Source organism: Sminthopsis crassicaudata, chromosome 4 (assembly GCF_048593235.1).
Source record: "Sminthopsis crassicaudata isolate SCR6 chromosome 4, ASM4859323v1, whole genome shotgun sequence".
Classification (NCBI taxonomy): Eukaryota; Metazoa; Chordata; class Mammalia; order Dasyuromorphia; family Dasyuridae; genus Sminthopsis; species Sminthopsis crassicaudata.
Window position 1 is genome coordinate 320,561,830 of NC_133620.1, and position 19,303 is coordinate 320,581,132.

At 41.9% G+C, this 19,303-nt stretch overlaps 1 protein-coding gene and 1 long non-coding RNA gene across 6 annotated transcripts; one reads left to right on the plus strand and one right to left on the minus strand.

The window, feature by feature from the left end:
* Window positions 1-2,225: 2,225 nt before the first annotated feature.
* Window positions 2,226-10,359, minus strand: MAFG (MAF bZIP transcription factor G). 5 transcript variants are annotated; one of them, XM_074260442.1, is made up of 3 exons: window positions 10,032-10,359; window positions 3,779-3,840; window positions 2,226-3,661 (listed from the first exon to the last, which is right to left on the minus strand). In XM_074260442.1, the coding sequence occupies exons 2-3, from the start codon at window positions 3,812-3,814 to the stop codon at window positions 3,209-3,211; spliced, it is 489 nt and encodes a 162-aa protein (XP_074116543.1). In that variant the 5' UTR covers window positions 3,815-3,840; window positions 10,032-10,359; the 3' UTR covers window positions 2,226-3,208. The 5 variants fall into 5 exon arrangements, with proteins under 5 accessions (XP_074116543.1, XP_074116547.1, XP_074116545.1 ...); XM_074260446.1 differs by lacking the exon at window positions 10,032-10,359 and adding an exon at window positions 9,156-9,216 and having other exon boundaries at window positions 2,231-3,661; XM_074260444.1 differs by lacking the exon at window positions 10,032-10,359 and adding an exon at window positions 5,702-5,814 and having other exon boundaries at window positions 2,231-3,661.
* Window positions 4,440-7,892, plus strand: LOC141538724 (uncharacterized). The gene is made up of 3 exons (XR_012481111.1): window positions 4,440-4,609; window positions 5,637-5,786; window positions 6,209-7,892. It is a non-coding gene; the product is annotated as an uncharacterized LOC141538724 (long non-coding RNA).
* Window positions 10,360-19,303: the final 8,944 nt, after the last annotated feature.

Below are 19,303 nucleotides of genomic sequence, written 5' to 3' on the forward strand. Positions count from 1 at the left end.
GCACTTACTAGCTGTGTGACCAGGGGCAAGTTATTTAACACCTCTGGGCTTCAGTTTCTTCATCTGCAAAATGGGGATGGATATGATGACCTATGAGGTCCCATCCAACTTTAAATCTGTGTGAACTGATGCGATTTTTTCTCCCTTGTCCCTCCAAGACAGGTCTACACTAGACCAAAAACTCTCTTTTGGGTATTTCAAGTCTTTCCTTGACCACTGCCCACAGCCATTGTGAGCTGTACAATAGTGTGGAAGAAAGTAGACTATCACAGGTTCTCAGAAGTTACTTGGATCAAAGCTGGTAAATTTTTCCCTGGCCCAGCTTACAATGTGCAAGTTTCTGACTAAACATACCCAGGAGGGATAAGTCAATCCTTTCCTCCCCATAAGAGATGCTCCCTCCCTTCTCCTATCTCCACTTCAAAGAACAGTCTAGCTATATCTTTATATGGATAGAATGCCCTCAGCAAGAACTGAACTACCTTTCACTCTGAAATTGGTTTAAATAGCCAGTAAGGTAGGAGGCTTGGCACTTAAAAAAAAACCAACTGGTTCTTTTCTTACCCCATATACACAAAAACTTGGGTCTATCTTAATCTGTAGTACTCAAACAACCCAATGGGAAGAAGCAGATGATGTCAGTATTGCAAAAGCAAGAGTTAACTGCCCTCCTTTAAGATGGCCATTTCTATAGCTGAGAAATCCAGTCACTGCTCAGATCCCCCTACCCAGACTTAGCCCTTTGAACATTATCACTAACAAGAATTTGCTGAGCCAAGACAGGGGGACTGGGTACTTCTATGGGTGGGGCTAAGACAGGATATTTGGCTCTATTTCAAGAGGGAGCATTCTCTGAAAGCTGAGTGGCCAATTTCTGGAAGACTTGAAGATCAGAAAAGAAGAGGAAGAATTCAAGTCAAAAAGCTGCCAAGGTGTTGGAGGATGATGGCATGAGTTGTGAAGAGTGGATGGAAGAAGGAACTAGACAGAGCATGAAAGATTGTTTGGCACCAGGTGAGACCTCTTACCAGGCCACCCAAAGAAGGCAGAGGTGAGGAAAAGTATTGTTTTTCACATACCTCCGTATCACAGAACTGGAGGGAACATATACAATACCCCCGATGGTAGCTCACCATCACTGATGCCATTCCGGAATAAATAGGGAATAACTTCCTGCCCCAGATTCAAGTTCTGACAGATGTCTGGCCAGAGCTTTATGTTTAGCCCCTTTATCTGAAGACTAGGAAAAAAGTAGTGGCCAGATTGGATACCAATTACAGCTTTCATCATGTCAGGGAAATAATGAGGAAGACAAGGACAGTTAATCTATACCCCAAATTTACACCTATGACAACTCCTTGGTCCCTGAAAGTCTACTACCCCCAGATACAGGGAGGAGAATGTGGAAGCTGCAAGGATGGCTGTGCAGATAGCCCCTGAAGCCATCTCTTCTGCCATGGGCCATTCTAAGACCAGAGCATAAAGGAAAAAAGCCATGGTATCTATTCATGAATGATGAGAATGGTCCAGCCCTATATCTCATCAACATGATATATCCCATCCACAGCCAAAGCCACACGCGCTCTCTCTCTCTCTCTCTCTCTCTCTCTCTCTCTCTCTCTCTCTCTCTCTCTCTCTCTCTCTCGTTTATTCTGGCCTTTGGTGTTCTGCCAACAGAGGACTCAGGATGGACTGGGAAGAGCAGGAAGCAGAAAGAGGGAGATTGAGTAAGCACAGATCCTGCATCCTCCATATAAGTGCTGCACTAAAAGCTCTGGACTGCCTATGCTGTAAATCCAGAAAAAAAGCAAAAGCAAAAACAAATCCAAAAACAAACACAGGAAAACCAAGACACAAGAGTGACACTCACACATCAAAGGTCACCAGAAGCACCAGCACGCTACCGCCGCACAAGACCTCACCAGGCACGGACGACACCACGGCCACCGGCAAAGAGACGGAAGCAGAAAGGGCAAAAGAGTAAGTCACTTTTGGTACAATTGCAAAAGAGATATCAAAGAACGTTAGGACTCGCCTTCTGGTCGGTTTTGTGGTTAGGCTTTTTTTTTTCTTTTTTTTTTTAAACTAAGTTTTATAAATAATGTCCGATAACTCTGTGTTTATAAAAACTAAACTCCAACAGCCACAGAGAATTGTCCAAAGAAAGGATTTACAACAAAGGATTTCCCCCCAAGTTCCTCTCTCTTTTTGTAAATTAACATTTCTAGGTTACTTTTTTTTTTTTTTTAAACCTTTTCCATTTCTATGGTCAAATACTCCTCCTATTCTGTGTTTTTTAAAAGACAGTTTTATAAATACTCTGCAGCTTTTTCTTCTTTAGTCTTTAAACTTATATAATTTAATAGCTTCTTCAAAGGAACTTTTCTCTTTTAAATAAAGGACCATTTAACCACACAAATAGGTTGTGTAAACAGTGACACAGGACCCATTGCTAAGACACACTGTACACACCCTTCAAATACGCTCACAACTAGTGATTTTGGTCTTGTTCAGTGCAACGTGTCAGGCACAGAAGCCGTGGCTATTGGCTCATAGCCACCATATGACACCCCGTCCTCCCCTTAAGGACTTCCAATTACCTCCCACACCAACCAGGGGATGCACCACTTCACTCTCCCAGGTTTGCTAGGACACTTTACACTTTCCCCATTAGAACAAGGCCCACCTGTTCCCATAATACTGACCTATTCAACTTGGGTTTGTTTATAACAAACCACTCCAGACAGAACAGTTCCCAAGGAGGATCCTAGCTCCTGACACTAGGGGTAGTGAGGACAGCGTTCTGAGGTCTGGGGAGGCAACCTGGAGCTCAAGAAGGGACATGTCCCATCCTCCCAAACTGGAACCTCCCCTCCTCAGAGACAAAGCACATACTCTTTATGCCAAAAGAGGCACATTGGGACTCCATGTCCACATGGCCTTGGTACCCAGAGGAAGGAAGGGGGCCACCCCATGTCACCGCCGCACCGACCAATCCCAACGCACAAGACACATGACGATAATGATGAAATCAAAGGGGGCTCAGCCCGGCACCCCCGGGGTGGGAGGTTGTGCTTTGCAGGGAAGAGGTGGGAGAAGAGAAGAAGGAAGAGAGGTGGGGACAGGGCTGTTGAAACTGCCTTGTGCCTAACCACCCCACATATACCCGCTGCCGGGGGAGCACACACACACACACACACACGTGTCACTACGACCGGGCGTCCGTTTTCGACTTCACTATTGTGATGACACTGGTGGCAGCCACTTTGCCAGGGACAAGGGGCCCCATGCTGGCAGTGATGGGGCCCCGGGCCGGGGTCACGGGGCTCCGAGCCACCGTCCTTGCAAAGTTCTGCAGTGCCTCATACTTGGAGCGGAGGGCATCCAGCTCCAGCTTCATGCTGGCATTCTCAGAGGCTAGCTTCTCTACCTCCTGCTGCAGCTCTGCCTTTTGTTTCTCCAGCTCCTCCTTCTGAGTGACCCTTTTCACTCGGCAACTAGCAGCATAGCCTCGGTTTTTAAGTGTGCGCCGACGTTGTTTCAGCTGAATGATCTCCTCTTTTGACAGGCCTCGAAGGTGCTGGTTCAGTTCTCGTACAGACATTGTCACCAGCTCCTCATCTGTCAGGCTGGTGCCATTCTCACCTGGCTCCCTCTTCACCTAGTGAGATAATAAAAAAGATATACTCATTAGCCTCAGAGACTCAATCTCCACCGTAATTCACAAACCACATGCTGTTCTATCTCATATCCTGCTCCTCACCCTTCTATCACTCACCTTCAAGGCCTTATTTCCTTTACTGGGGGTCGTCATAACCTGGGAGCCACAACAGTTACTCTCTGTAAGGAAGAATAGTTGCAGAGTTAAGGGAAGGTTGTAAGACTCTTCCTTCTATCAAAAAGAGAACAATTTAACTCTGTTCAGTTGAACCTACCAAACCACAGTTGTTCCTCTTTTCCCTGACCTATTTAGATAGGTTTATATAGCTATGATTTCTAAGATCTCTTCCACATCTAAAAATTCTTATGCTCAAACCACAATTTCCCCTTTCTCAAACTGGCCAGGGCTACTTCCCTATTACTACTACCAGACCACACCAGTTCCAAAACACCTGAGCCTGAGATAAAGTCATCACAGCAAAGCAGACCTCTGTTTAGCTGCTCAAAAAAAATTGTGCTGGCCTTCTGCTTCTTCCCCTTTGGGAATTGGGGCTGGGGGCAGGAAGGTTAGATGGATATAGAAGGAGTAAGAGGAGACAGATCAAAGGGAAAACAAGAGAAGTGGAGGTAGGGATTAGAAGGAAAGAGATCAGGGAGGGGCTTAGAAGGAAGCCAGGAGCTTTAAAAATAACTTGGCAGCAGCAGAGATCGGCTGTTCCTAGCTAGTCATGCTGACTCAGCACATCACTTTGCTCTCCCTCACCCACTTTGGCAATCCCAAAGCCCAATCAGCCAGCAAGCCCCGAGGGACCCAGACAGCCAGGATCCATATATTGGGGAATGGAACATCAGTCAACAAAAGGCATCCTGCCTGACAGCTGAATGAAAGAATGCACACCTGAGTTCACCCCCTAAACACCTCTACTACAGTGAAGGTTGGCTCCTGAAGGTGAGAAGAGGTGGGAACAGAGTCTTGCCTTTGAGATCTTTTGTTTTAACATAGAATGACCAAGTCATTCTACTTGGTTTTCAGGGAAGTGGAAATTGAAATTTCCTTTGAAAATGTAAGTTTTGGAGAGGTTAATGCAAGGATGATTCCTGACTCCAATAGCAAAAGACCAGATTAAAAGCTGGCATAAGTCATCTAATTCTTTTTTTTTTTTTTTCCCCCCCTGAGGCTGGGGTTAAGTGACTTGCCCAGGGTCACACAGCTAGGAAGTGTTAAGTGTCTGAGACCGAATTTGAACTCGGGTTCTCTTGAATTCAAGGCTGGTACTCTATCCACTGCGCCACCTAGCTGCCCCCAGTCATCTAATTCTTACTTAGACATGGGGAAATTGAGGCCTAGAACAATTAAAAAGTGCTTCTGCCTCAGCTTTTCCAAGTAGCATAAACCTGGGAATGTTAAATGTACTGTGCGACACCGCCTGCCAATCTTAGTCTACCTTCAAGTAGATTCCTCTTTGTCCATCTTTCAGGCCCTATTTGTTCATGAGCTAATAGTCTCAGCTCTTGTGGCTTTGGATTGCAGAATCTTAAGAGCTTCCACTTCCCACACAGTTTTACTGCAACCAGGGTATTTCACAAGGCTCACTAGCACTAACCACTAAGGGGCCCTGCTTGGACACAGACTAGCCAAAGGCTGGGGTAAGAAGGTGCCATTTGGACCATCAATTACTCTCAATAATATCTGCTACACATTTATGCCTGACTCCTGCTAGAAATAAACTTTCCACAGTGCCAAAGAATACAGCAAATGGATCACAGGCAGCAGAAACTAACACCAAATAGTCTGTCATTTGACAGCCTTTTTCAATACTAAGCCTTTCTTTCCCCAAGAGAATCTAGCCACTTTTATTTTTACCACCAAGCTGCACCATGCCTTGACTCTTCCCCATCTAATAACACAAACCCCTTGTTCCTACATCAAGATTTAGATTTTTAAAAACATTTTCACATTTGTTATCTCCTTCTAGCCCTCAGAACATCTTGGACTCATCTCCAAGTCCTCCAAAAAGGACTCCAAAGTTCAAATCTTTACCTACTTTCTTCTTCCTGATCTTCACACCAATCCCGAAATCCAATCTCTGTTCAGAACTGGTGAATAGGTCAGACTGGGAAAGAAGGTAACGTAAAAAGGATATTCATTTTCATAAAGGTTTCTTAAATCTAAATTTTAAGGTCTCTAAATTCAAGTCAGGGAAGCTTTTAGTCTAAGGAGGAAGTTTCAAATTGAAGGGATTGGATTATGGAAAGAAGTAAGGGAAAACAAAAATAAACTTAGTAAGGAACTAGAAGACTAGGTAAGAGAAAGGCATATCAGGACTAATTAGGCATTTCTCTTGCAATGAAACCACTCTGGGGTCAGAGGAGAACTATATAACTAGGTCAGGAAGAAAAGATCCTTGGACAAATTGACAAAGCTTCTGGATTCATAGCCCAAATCAGGCCTGCCTCAGAATTGATAGGAGTTGCAGACCAAGGTCAAAGGACAGACAGAGATGGAATCAGGACTTCTAGGCCTATAATTGAATTATTTCTTTTACAGAAAACATGAGAAGGCTCCAAGGGAACCTTGGTCTTATAGTCAGCACTGGTCCTTTCTGGAAATGCTGACTCCTGACTGAGGTGATCCAGCACCCACATAACTGCATGAGAACAAGGGCTCCTAATTTCCCCCTGCACACTACAAAGCCACAATTCCAATTTATCTGGAGTTTGAAAGATAGTACAGATTGGGATCCATGAAAAGGAAAAAGTGATCAGTTTGAAAGCTGTCCCTAGTGTCTCTCACAAAAGGAGCCCAAAACAGATACCCTTAGACAACCTTAATATCAAAAAGCCTGTTTCCCTGACCTGCTGACTGCTCAGCACAATGATGACTCCTTGAAGAAAGATCACACTGAAAAATGCCAAGTGTGATGGCTGGGAGCTGAAAAGTGCCTCCTCAACAGATTTCACCCTAGCACAGAAGGCCTGAACTCAGCACAAGTACAGCCAATTCTCTTCTGTATGTGTGCGTGTATGTGTGTGAGAGCTTGAGTGCACTTACAATAGTAATGGAGACTGTACTCAAACTGGAGGTAGGTGCTCAGGGTCAGCCCACCAAAACACACCTATATACAAAAGGATGTCTTGACAAAGAGACTTGGCTCCCAGGGAAAAAGCTGAATCTTTAGGCAAGTTGGAATGTAGGGGAGAAAGGCAAAGAGGCTTAGAGGGAAGCTCTCCAAGGTCCCACTGGCATTTATATTAAAGCAAATGATTCCATATATAATTGGAGACAGTTTGAGGAATATTGATGCAGAAGTCTTAAGAAATTAGGTAGTTCCTGGACTGGGAGACAACCAGATGCTCAATAAATGAAAGAGTCAGCATCAGGGAAGATAGTTATTTTCTTTGTCCTTTAAGCAATCAGGCACTGATTCCCTTTTTCATCTTTTTTTCTTTGCTGGAGTCCTGACCAGAACTAGACACTGGATCACTCACCCTCTTATAGTCTAGTAAGATCAAAAACTTTCTTCCTGAAAGGTCAAGCAGGAATGTTATATCATCATCAACATCCTTCAAGAAGGTTCATTCTGGGGGTTCTGCCTCATCCCTTTCAATCAGATCGAACTTTAACTTTAATTATTAGCTACAAAAGATTCATTTTGGAAAGGCCACAATTCCAAAGAGTCAAAACTTTAACTCTGGTTTTCCTGATTTGTGCTTGTTCAACAAATTAAAAAAGCCCAAAACAAACCCCCAAAACTGAAACCCCCACCTACTTTGTCTAAGTACTGATCAGAGCAAAGAAAGAGTCCAAAAGCTAGTCTCTATAAACATCAACTTTCCCTCACACCCAGTGGGATATTCTAGCTGAAATTGGTCAGGCAATTGTCAGATGTTTGTTCATCACTTAAAGGGTCAAAGCTTTGGTCAAAATCTAATTCTCCCTTAATTTTCAAAGCCATGTGACCAGTACAACCACTAAGTTTGTGAAAACTCTGGTACCATCAGCTCCCTACATTTGTACACCTGCACACACACCCCTCCACACCTCTCCACTCACCTCTTCTATGCCATTTAACTTGTACCCCACTGGGTTCCCAGGCTTTCTTCCTCTAAACCTAGGGAGGTTTCTAATAAACTAGCTTACACTAAAGTAGAAGTGATCAAGTATATTTAAAGTGTTATTCCCCTAAGTATAAGTGTATTTTAATAGAAGAAAAATGCCTTGAGCAAAAGTACTAAATCTCTGGGTTTTTTTTTTAATTATTATGGCTTTTTATTGACAAAACATATGCATAGGTAATTTTTCAACATTGACCCTTGCAAAAACTTCTGTTCCAACTTTTCCCCTCCTTCTCCCCACCTCCTCTCCAAGATGGCAGGTAGTCCAATACATGTTAAATATGTTAAAGGATATGTTAAGTGCAATATATGTATACATATTTATACAGCTGTCTTGCTGTACAAGAAAAATCGGACTAAATCTCTGTAGCAGAATTTTACACACCAATGTCAATAAGTTAGCACTGTTGCTCTCCATCATCTGAACATTTTGCACTTGGGCAATGGAGGCTCCATTCCAAGGAATGAACTCACACTGAACTGCACCAAGCCATCAAGGAGTCCAAGCAGGTATGCCCCTGAGGATGGGATTAGGTGGGAGAGGAGAGGAAAAAAGGTCTTTCTAGTGACCTTCTGGCCAGACACTGAGGTCCAAATGTGTGTTCCCATTATCAACCCATTCTTGTCCAGAAAATATCCATGATTCTACAATAAAAAATGTAAATCCTCTACTCAGTCCCCCAAATCACTGAAAACTTGCCTCTAAAGAAGTCAGCATCTTTCTCTCATCTACCTATACTACAATTCTACAAATACTGGCCAAGTCATCAGTTCTAGTCAGGAAGTACTACCTTACATAGGCTTGAAGTTCACCGGCTCTCTAGCTTTCCTGCTCCCGACCACATAATCCTTTGCTCTCCCATGAATCTCTATGCTCCAAACCACCCCCTTTCTTCAATCCAGGTCTCAAGTCAAAGACTGTGTAGACTGAAAATTTGCCAAATCCTGTTGTTTACTTCATTTGCCCTTTCCCAGAATATCTGAAACATCCTTGCTACAGCTTTCTCCCACCTTTCTCATCTTTGCTCTCCCTCGGGATCCACTGTTCCCACTCCCCTTTGCTCTCTATATGCTCCCCACATATACCCTCTCCTCTTCCTAGCTTCTTCCTTCACCCCCAGTCTGACCTGCTGCGCCGGTCATGCAGACAAGGCTCCCTGCCATCTTCTTTCAGACATATCCCTCAATTACTCAACAGTTTTAGAAAGTGTCCTTGACCTGGGACTAGTTCTAGCAACTAAAAAAAAAGCCTGGCAAACCTGTCCCCAAATTATCTGTTGGGGTGGGAGAGAATAAAGCCAAGGCTCTAGAATCTTGCTCTGTAAGGGGATTTTTAAAGGGACACATTCCACTCTTCCTCACTCTGCCTAGGAGACTACCTCAATCTCTCCTCAGCACAATTCAGGGTTAGGACCAGGTGATCTGGTAAGATTCTTTCCAGCTCTAGCCTGCTTCCACGCCAACTGAAACTCAAAGATCCCGGTCCACAGTAACAGCACTCCTTAGGCGGTCTCCGCGGCTCTGCTTTTTTCCCTCCAAATTTCACCAGTTGGGGCTGTCACCCTCTCCTTCAAATCCCCTCGGGTATGAGGATGAGCCTCCAGTGACCTCATGCTGATGAGTCAGCAAGTCTTTGCTCGGGGCTCTGGCAGCAGCTTTGCAGAGCGGGGTACGCTAGGGTGGCAGGATGGTCTTCACTTCCCCTCGCTCCCTCCCACCCGCCCACTCCCTTTCTTCCAGTCTCCTCACAGGCCCCAGCACACGGGAAGATGCTGACACAGACACCTGATGAATCAGCAGCTTTGTCCGGGCAAAGCTCTCCGCAGCCACACTGTGCCATGGCCTTCCCCATCAACCCGCCTGGCGCTCCCGTCCCCCGGGACACCGGGGGCGCGGGAGGCGACCTATCAAGCGGCCCCTCCGCCACTTGTTCTTCTACGTTAGCACCCCCGAACAGGGAGAGGCGGGTCCGCATGCCCCGCTCCTCTACAACTGTGCAAACAGGACTCATCCCGCCCCCCAACAGCGTGAACCACCGGGACCCCAACTCGGCTCCGAGGGGAAACCGAGGCACGGGGGCTGGGCTCCGCGGCTGGACGTAACGCCCAGAGGCATGGCTCTCGCTCCCGCCCCCGGGGCCCCGAGGGCGGCTCCACCCCGGCGGCCCAGCCTGGGAGCCCCGGCCACTTCCCCGGTCGTCCAGCCCGCCGGCAGTCCCGGGCCCGGGCCCGCCCTCCAACCCGCGCGGTACTCACCACACAGTGGGGCCGAGGCCCGGACCGGGCGGGCGGGGGGCAGGGGAGGAGGGAGGGAGGGAGGGAGGGAGGGAGGCCGGGCCCGGGCGGGCGGGCGGAGACTCGGGACTCGGGACGGGACTGCTGGCTGGGCGGCGGCGCCGAGTCGAGGCTGCGCTGAGGCCGGGTGGGGCGGGGTGGGACGGCGCCGCACGGCGCTGTGCGGACCCGGACCGCAGCGGACCGGACCGAACCGGACAAGGGCTGAGGCCGGGACGGGACCAGGATCGCGGATCTACAGCCGCCACAGCCGCCGCCGTTCCACAGACGTCACATGATGTTTGGTCACGTGGGCTCCATTCATGAAGCGGCGACGCGACCAGCCGGGAGCTTAAAGGGGAAGGAGAGAGCGAGATGGGGATGGAGGGGGGCGGGGGCGCGGGGGAGCGGAAAAGAAAGAGGGCGGGGGAGGGGAGGGGAAGGAACCCCGATTGAGGCCAGTGCGCCTGCACACCGGGAAAGGCGCCCCCCTTCTCAGCTGCCGTGACATCTCATCCTCCCCCCATTCTGAGTTTTCTCTCCTCCCTCTTTGTAACTAACGCAATGAGACCTTTACCCTGTTCCACTCTCGACCCCAGGCCTTGCAGGCCTTCCTGCCCCAAGTGTGGGGTAAATGTGGTCTCTCCCAGAGCAACATAAGCTCCCCGAGTGTTTTATCCTTCCGGGCCTAACGGAGTGCAGAGTGCACCCAGGGGTTACTGAGTGGCTTGCATCGGCTGGTGCCTCCCTTGTGTCTTTCCTCCCCACTTGCTTTGTATACCCAGTGCAGGGCCTGACGCATAGTAAGAGTTTAACAACACCGGTTTCTAAAAATAAATAAATACATGCTGCTTGACTGCCGTGACATCAGGCCTGTCCAAATAACTGATCTCGTGCACACGCATAGACACCCCAGCAGGCTTCCCATCTGGAAAGATAGGTGTACAGGGAGTCCCTAAAGCTTAGAGTGGCTTCAAGTCGCACTAGGATTTTTGGGACAAGCCTGCTTAGAGACTGGACACCCAGGTGCAGCTCAGGACTCGAACAAACACCAAACCTCTATCTTTTAGATGTATGTTGCGTTAGTTACCTAATTCTAAAACTACGGAGCTGTACGTACTGGTATGACTTCATAAACTAATAGAAATCAGTGATCTCCTGGGCCCTCACCCCGGGTTAGAAAATCTGTAAAATCTGCAGATCATGACGCCAGAGTCAGAATACGCACATGCACACATGGCTGCCCCCGAGCTTTCTACTCCATCGCTCAGTAACCATCTCGCGTTGAGGATCATTCAGTCCAAATTTATCACCTAATCAAGATTCTGGTAGCTGTCATGATTACGTTCACTTTTCTTCAGTGAGTTGAGTATCTGGGTCACAATTTTTCTCTCCCTTTTTCTTCCTCCCCTCTCTCTTGCCCTCATTAGGAGACTTCAACATCAACGATGATACTTTCTCAAACACCTTAATTTCCCACTTCTTTAACTTACTCATTTCCCATGACCTTCTCTTCCTCCTGACCTCAGCTACACACTCCTACGGGCATTACCCACAAGTGTTCTCCTTCCATGTTTATGAATTCTGAAATTCTTTTATTTAATCGTGCTGAAATCTGACCATCATTCCCAATCACTTCTGGGATCAGATATCAGATACTCTGATTTTTAAAGCCCTTCATAATCTGCTCCCTTCCTACCTTTCCAGTCCATGTAATTATATAACAATAGCATATTATTTGTAGTTTGTGTAATTTATTATATTATATAAATGTATTTTAAGGGCTCTATGCTATATAAAGTAGATTAAAATTATAAATATCAATTTATCCATTTCATGTTCTAGTGGCCTCATTGTTATTCCTTGCACAAGGCATTCCATCTCACAATTTTTCCCTCCATGGTTGAAACCTCTCCCTTTTCATCTCTATCTCGTGGCTTCTCTGGTTTCTTTCAATTCTCAGTTAAAATAGAACCTTCTTAAAGAAGCCCTTTCAGGGGCATCGAGGTGGTGTAGTGGATAAGACAGTGGCCCTGAATTCAGGAGGACCCGAGTTCAAATGCTGCCTCAGACACTTAACACTTTTTAGCTGTGTGACCCTGGGCAAGTCTCTTAGTACCCCTATTGCCTCAGCAAAAAAAAAAAAAAAAAAAAAAAAAAAAAAAAAAAAAAGCCTCCCCCAGAAGGGGATGTCCTGGCCTTGTTAGTGGAGTTGTGAAATGATCCAACCATTCTGGAAACTGTACCTGTAATATAGCGTTTAAAAATATGACTTAACTTGACTTAACTTGTTTCTTTACCTATAGTATTATTTCCTTTCTCAAACTCCCTAGACTTATAGGCTTACAGGTGTTAAATAAAAATCAGTGTTAAGCAGTGTAGCAATAGGACCTGCTCTTCTAGACTACTCTTTTAGGAAAGCCCCAGCCATGCTTCTTCTCACTCCCTCATTTCTGGCCACTTCCTTCATAGCCACCTCTGACACTTTATTGCTGTCCATTCCAGAGACCATGCCTTGGAGGAACTATTACCCTTGAGCCCTGCTGGAATGATTGATTGATGATTGATAATTGAGTCACCTAGAACATTATTTTAGGAAAGTTCCAACCATGATTCACTTCACTCTTTCCTCTCCAGTTACCTCCTCCACTCTCTCCTTCTAACCAAGATGTAAAGGACAGGTACCATTTCCTTCTCATTTCTTAGTCTCTAATTCTGGAACCACAAAATATGATCAAATTGACTCTATGTTGAGAGAATTTCCTAATAGGGATATGCAATAAGCATCTATTCATCTATTTCATTCATTTAATATCATAACAATGAGAAAAATCAAAGCCATAGTCATCTCTAGCTAAAAATTATAGCTTCTGACTTAGACCTAGAAATGCTGACTCACTATTTAGTTCTCTCAGTATGGCAATTAAAGTCTCTTGTTAATGATTTTCTTCATAATAGTTCTTTTTTTTCTTTTTTGAGGCTGGGGTTAAGTGACTTGCCCAGGCTCACACAGCTAGGAAGTGTTAAGTGTCTGAGATCAGATTTGAACTCGGGTCCTCCATAATAGTTCTTTAAGAAAGAGGAGATGTGTACAAAAATATTTATAAAAGTTCTTTTTATAGAGACCCTAAGCTGAAAAGTATAAGGGTGTCTTCTTATTGGGGGAAATGGCTAAACAAATTATAGTATATGAATATATGTGATTTCATACCATGAAAAATGATGAAATGGGCAATTTTAGAGAAAATTTGGAAGACCTCTATTCATCAGTGCAGTATGAAGTGAGTAAAGTTAGAAACATTTCTTCAATAGTAGTATTATAGAGAAAAAACAATTTTGAGACACCTTGCAACTCTGATTGATAAATTGATAAACACAAATACAAATTGAAAAGACTAAACATGAAATATACCATGAATCTCCTGTAAGAAAGGCGATGAACTTAAAAGAGATATACTTTGAGATTATACATAATATGAAACATCAGGCTGGCTATAAATTTCGGCATTTGACAATAGAAAAACATAAGGCTTTTTCACATTCATTTTTAGTCATTTGTTTATAACATGAAATAAAGTCATATGTGCAAGGTAATTATTGTGTTCCAATTCATCTCTTACTTTTGTTTTTCTGATTCCCATGACCTTGAGCTATGTATATATTGCAATTCAGTATTTCTTTTGTAATACATCTGGTAGAAAAGACTGTAATTATCATATATATATATATATATATATATATATATATATATATATATTGTCAACTGGACTGGAAATGGCTTATGAAATGACCAAAGCAAAACAAAGCAGGCTAAAATCAGGAGAGTTAGAAATCAAAGAGAAGTTAATTTATTTTACAATGTGGAAAACATTTGGAAGTGGAAGTCCCCTTTCTGAGAAGGAGGGCTTAATTTTCTGGGGAATGGATAGAGCTTATATACATGAAAACCATAAAGAGGCTAGAACACAAAACAATCATTCTTAAGTCTTGAGTAAACAGTTCAGTCTCCAAGTTGATACTTTCATGTTTTAAGAGTCTTTGAATCTTGTAATCATTCAGTGGCTATAGAACCAGAGTTAGAATGGCAGGAATAGGACATCAATATCTAGCTCAGTTCACTTGGCAGTTACAAGAAACAGGGATTATGTCAGGAAAGATAATGGATAACTTTAGACACATCAGCTGCTTCTAGTTCTCAGGTCCCAAGGAAACAGAAAGAGCGCCAACAAATCTAAACAGTTATTGATTAATATGAAAATCATAAGTCCCTCAGTGAACATCCAGAGTGCAAAGGTTTGTTGTTATGCCAAGTTCAGGCCTAGCACAGCCTGCTTGCTGGGCTTTAGCTCTGGAAATAAGGTATCATATTAAACATATAATGGGCATCACACAGGCTAAATGTCTAAAATATATGTAAAATATAAACCGTACACAGCAATGTGCACATAAATGTACATTAAACAGGATATGCAAGGAGAAAAAACAACAAAAGTTATAAAAAGCTAAATATAATAATAATATACATACTGTAAACACATCAAAAAGATAAAGTAGAACCATATATATAATTGATCAGGAATTATGTCTAATTATGTAAGTAACAATTTTTACCTAGGCAATTCTACAGGTTGATCTAGGTTGAATGGTTTATAGCCTAATGAATTTTATGCATATATATATATATATATACACACACATATATATGTATATATATATATAAACACATACATACATAAACACTGGAACTTATTAATTATATAGGCTGAATACCATTGTTAAGCTTTATAGATTGTCTCTTTTCCCTCAGGCTATTGAGAAGTGAAATTCTGTGTAGGAAAGATGCTACCTTTGGGTTCTGCTCTCTCTCTCTCTCTCCTTGTCTAAGCTGGGGCTTTCCTCAATTCTTGGTCAGGATGTTAGGTTTCTTATGTTGTGGTTTCTCTACAGAAAGTAGCTAAAATCTCTCTCAGACAGTTTAGTTGACAGATTGTCTCTTCTCTTCACAATTCAATTAATTAATTGCTTATCATTACTTTCCTCTTGCTCAGCAGGGAATATAACTCTCTTACTGATGGAAATTTCTATAAATTGCCTAACCATTTTTGGATTATTCTATACATTGGCCAATTGCTCAATTTCTCAACAACTTGCTGATGAATAGATCTCTGTCTGCTAATTTGTGTTTTCTTTGAACCCTATGATTTGTTTGTTTGTTTGTTTCTTTAGTAAAATTCTATTTGCTGTAGTTTTTTTTTAAGCAATAAGTTTCTATTTCAAAAAAGTCTATATGAAAAATATACATTATTTTTTATAATTTTCCATTTTTCTTTGCTTCCTTGTAGATTTTCTTATTATTTATACATTTATTTATTCATTCATTTATCTATCTATCTATCTATTTATTTATTATAGCTTTTTATTTACAAGATATATGCATGGGTAATTTTTCAGCATCGACCCTTGCAAAAACCTTCTGTTCCAACTTTTCCCCTCCTTCCTCCACCCCCTCCCCCAGGTGGCAGGTAGACCAATACATGTTAAATATGTTAAAGTATATGTTAAATACAATATATGTATATATATATATATATATCCATACAGCTATTTTGCTGCACAAGAAGAATAGGACTTTGAATAATGTAAAATTAACCTGAGAAGGAAATAAAAAATGCAGGCAGACAAAAATAGGATTGGGAATTCTATGTAGTGGTTCACACTCATTTACCAGAATTCTTTCGCTGGGTGTAGCTGGTTCAATTCATTACAGCTCTATTGGAGCTGATTTGGTCCATCTCATTGTTGAACAGGGCTATGTCCATCAGAATTGATTATCATATAGAATTACTGTTGAAGTATATAATGATCTCCTGGTCCTGCTCATTTTACTCAGCATCAGTTCATGTAAGTCTCTCCAGGCCTTTCTGAAATCATCCTGCTGGTCATTTCTCACAGAACAATAATAATCCATAACATTCATATATCACAATTTATTCAGCCATTCTCCAATTGGTGGGCATCCATTCAGTTTCCAGTTTCTGGCCACTACAAAGAGGATTGCCACAAACATTCTTGCACACACAGGTCCCTTTCTCTTCTTTAAGATCTCTTTGGGATATAAGCCTAATAGTAACACTGCTGCATCAAAGGGTATACACAGTTTGATAGCTTTTTGAGCATAGTTCCAAATTGCTCTCCAGAGTGACTGGATGTTGAATTAGAGATTCTTTAAAGTCTGTCAAAGCTTTAAATCTAGAATCTTTTTTTTTTTTTTGAGGCATTTGGATTTAAGTGACAAACTCCTGGTGACACACCTAGTAAATGTCTGAGGCCATATTTGAACTCTGACTTCAAGCCCAGGGGAATGCACTTTGCTACCTAACTGTAATACTTCTTTAAGCATATCTGTGATACTTCTTTAAGCATATCAGAGACAATACTTACATTCTACATTCTTGCCATAATAAGCTAATAAAATGAATTGATATTTACAAATAGCTCTGGGATTGTCCCTTGTTTTATTAATAGAAAGTCTTCACATAGTGCTTCCATGGTCATAGATGGACATACTGTAGCATAGTAGCATTAATAGTTTTCTAATACCTTGTAGAAGATCAATTATATAGCTCTGATTTCTGCAATTCTCCTGGTAATCAGATATTTTCCAGGAAACAATATTTAAGTTGTTTAACTTCATTTCTTTGTTTATTGATTTGCATTATTTTTCCAATTCTTTATCAACTCTCTGCTCTTTTCTCCAGACAGCTGAAGGCAAAAAGGGTTCATTTGATTAAACAAGGTTTACATACACTGCTGGAATGCTGGCTGAAAGCTCAAACTCTTAGCTACACTGGAATTTGAATCTGACCAGCTCCCTAGCTCCCATGTACAGCCTTCCCTCTGCTAATTATCATTATAATTTTAGTGTCACACAGTTTTTGAGAGGAAAGCATCAGTAGTCATATTAGTTTTCTCTGACTGGTAGAGTATTTTGAATTTAGTTAATTTAGAGTTAATGCTGCTACTCATTCTGATAAACAATATCTAACTTGGGACTTCTAAAAATGTAATCGGCAGATTGTTGTTGGTCCATACTTGAAAAATCTTCTACAAGATGATTACAGAAAACATTAAATAGAATTCTGATGGGAAGGACAAGAAAAAGTCACAATGAGTCATTTTTTAGCTTAGGACAAATTAAGGAGACAAAGAGAAATCTGCAGACTGAGAGCATAGCAAAGTGGAAGTGGCACTAGATGGTAGTTATAGCAGGCAAGAATAGTGGACAGCAGCAGTGGAGGTACCAATGACATCAGTGCCCAGGGATGGTAAGTATGTGAGTACTTTGTCACAAAGAACCCAAGTGATTCCTGTTCCAGCACTGAGTACAGTGATATTTGGCAATTTTGTTCTGAATCACAGTTTTACAGGGGAAAGGAACAATTGCAATAATGAGGGAGTAAAGACTGCCTCTATAAAGAGCAGAACACAGGCCAGAGATCTTTTAGGATCACATCACTTTGGAGCCACCATAAACCTATAAGGCTCTCAGATTGAGCTGTTAAAATAGAAGGACCTACAAGACAGAAGCTCAAACCAGTTATCTCCACCAAGATGTGCAGTCTAAATTTAACACAAAGTCCAAAGAAATAAATTGGAAAATGAGCAAGCAAAAAGTAAATTTAATCACAAAAAGTTACTTTGGTGATATGGGAGTTCAAGACACAAACTAAGTAAATGATAATTAATTGAAAACATCTAAAAGAAAAATACAGATTGATCAAAAGCCCAATAAGAATTGTAGAAGAGTTAAATGAAAAGATTTTTTAAAAAGAGCAAATTTTTTAAAAATCAAATGAGTTGAAGAGGAAAAATTGAGAAAACAAATAAGCACTATGAAAGAAAATTATTAAAAAAAGAATATTTTAGTAAAAGAGGCACTAAAAATACTGAGAAAAGTCACTCTTTAAAAATTAGAATTGGCCAAATGTAAGCTATGACTCCACAAGACATCAAGATATAATAAATTGGTCAAAGTACTGCAAAAACATAAGAAAATGTGAAATATCTCACAGGAAAAACAACTGACTTGGAAATTAGATTTGGGAGAGATAAATTAAGATTATTGGACTATATGAAACCAAAATCAAAGAAAGAGCTTAGACATCATATAATTTCAAGAAATTATAAAGAAAACTACACAGATATCTTAGAACTTGAAGGCAAAGTAGAAATTAAAAGAATCCACCAATTATCTTCTGAAATCGCCAAATGAAAACTCCTCATCCTATTTTAGCCAAAATTCAGAATTCCCAAGTCATAGAAAATATTTCAAATAAACAGAAAGAAATTCTTAATGCTGGAACCATAGTAAGACCAGCACTAGTTTTATATATACATACACACATATATAAAAGAGCAGAAGTCTTGGAATATGATTTTTTGGAAGCAAAGGACCTAGGATTATAGCCAAGAACAACATTCCCAGAGAAACTAAGCATAATTCTACAGGAGAAAAAGTAGAAATTTAATGAAATAGAGAAATTTCAAGCATGCCAATGAAAAATAACAAGAGCTGTATGGAAATTTTGATATCCAAATACAAGATTCAAGAGAAGCATAAAAAGATAAACATGAACGAAGAGGATCATAACAATGTAACAAGGTAAAACTATTTACATTTTCATAAGGGAAAATGATACATTGTCATCATTTGGGAAGTTAGAAAGGGTGTATTTACACAGAAAGCATGAATATGTGTCTATTATACTAGGATGATATCAAAAGAAGAATGAAAGGGTGAGAAAGAGAGGTGTATTGGGAAAAGGGAAAAAAGAATGGGAAAATTATCTCCAATAAAAGAGGTATTCAAGGAAGAGCTTTTACAAGGGAAGGAAAATTGGTGGGGACAGCAGACAGCACTTGAAACTTACTCTCATCTGACGTGGTTGAAGGAGAGAATACACACACACACACACACACACACACACACACACACACACACACACAGAGTTGGGTTTAAAAATCAATCTTACCCAACAAGGAAGTAGAGTGGTACTTCCTACTAGGGAGAATAGAGTGATAGATAAGTGGGAGGGCAGACTAAGGACCGTGCCTGGATGAAAGGGCAGGTCAATTCTCTGAGAGCCTTCGAAGTTTTGGATTGTGGCACTTGAGGGAATTGAAAAGCAGCCTTTACTAACACAGGTGTTGCTTGTGGACTGGGAATGAAATAAATTGGAGGCAGAGGGAAGAGG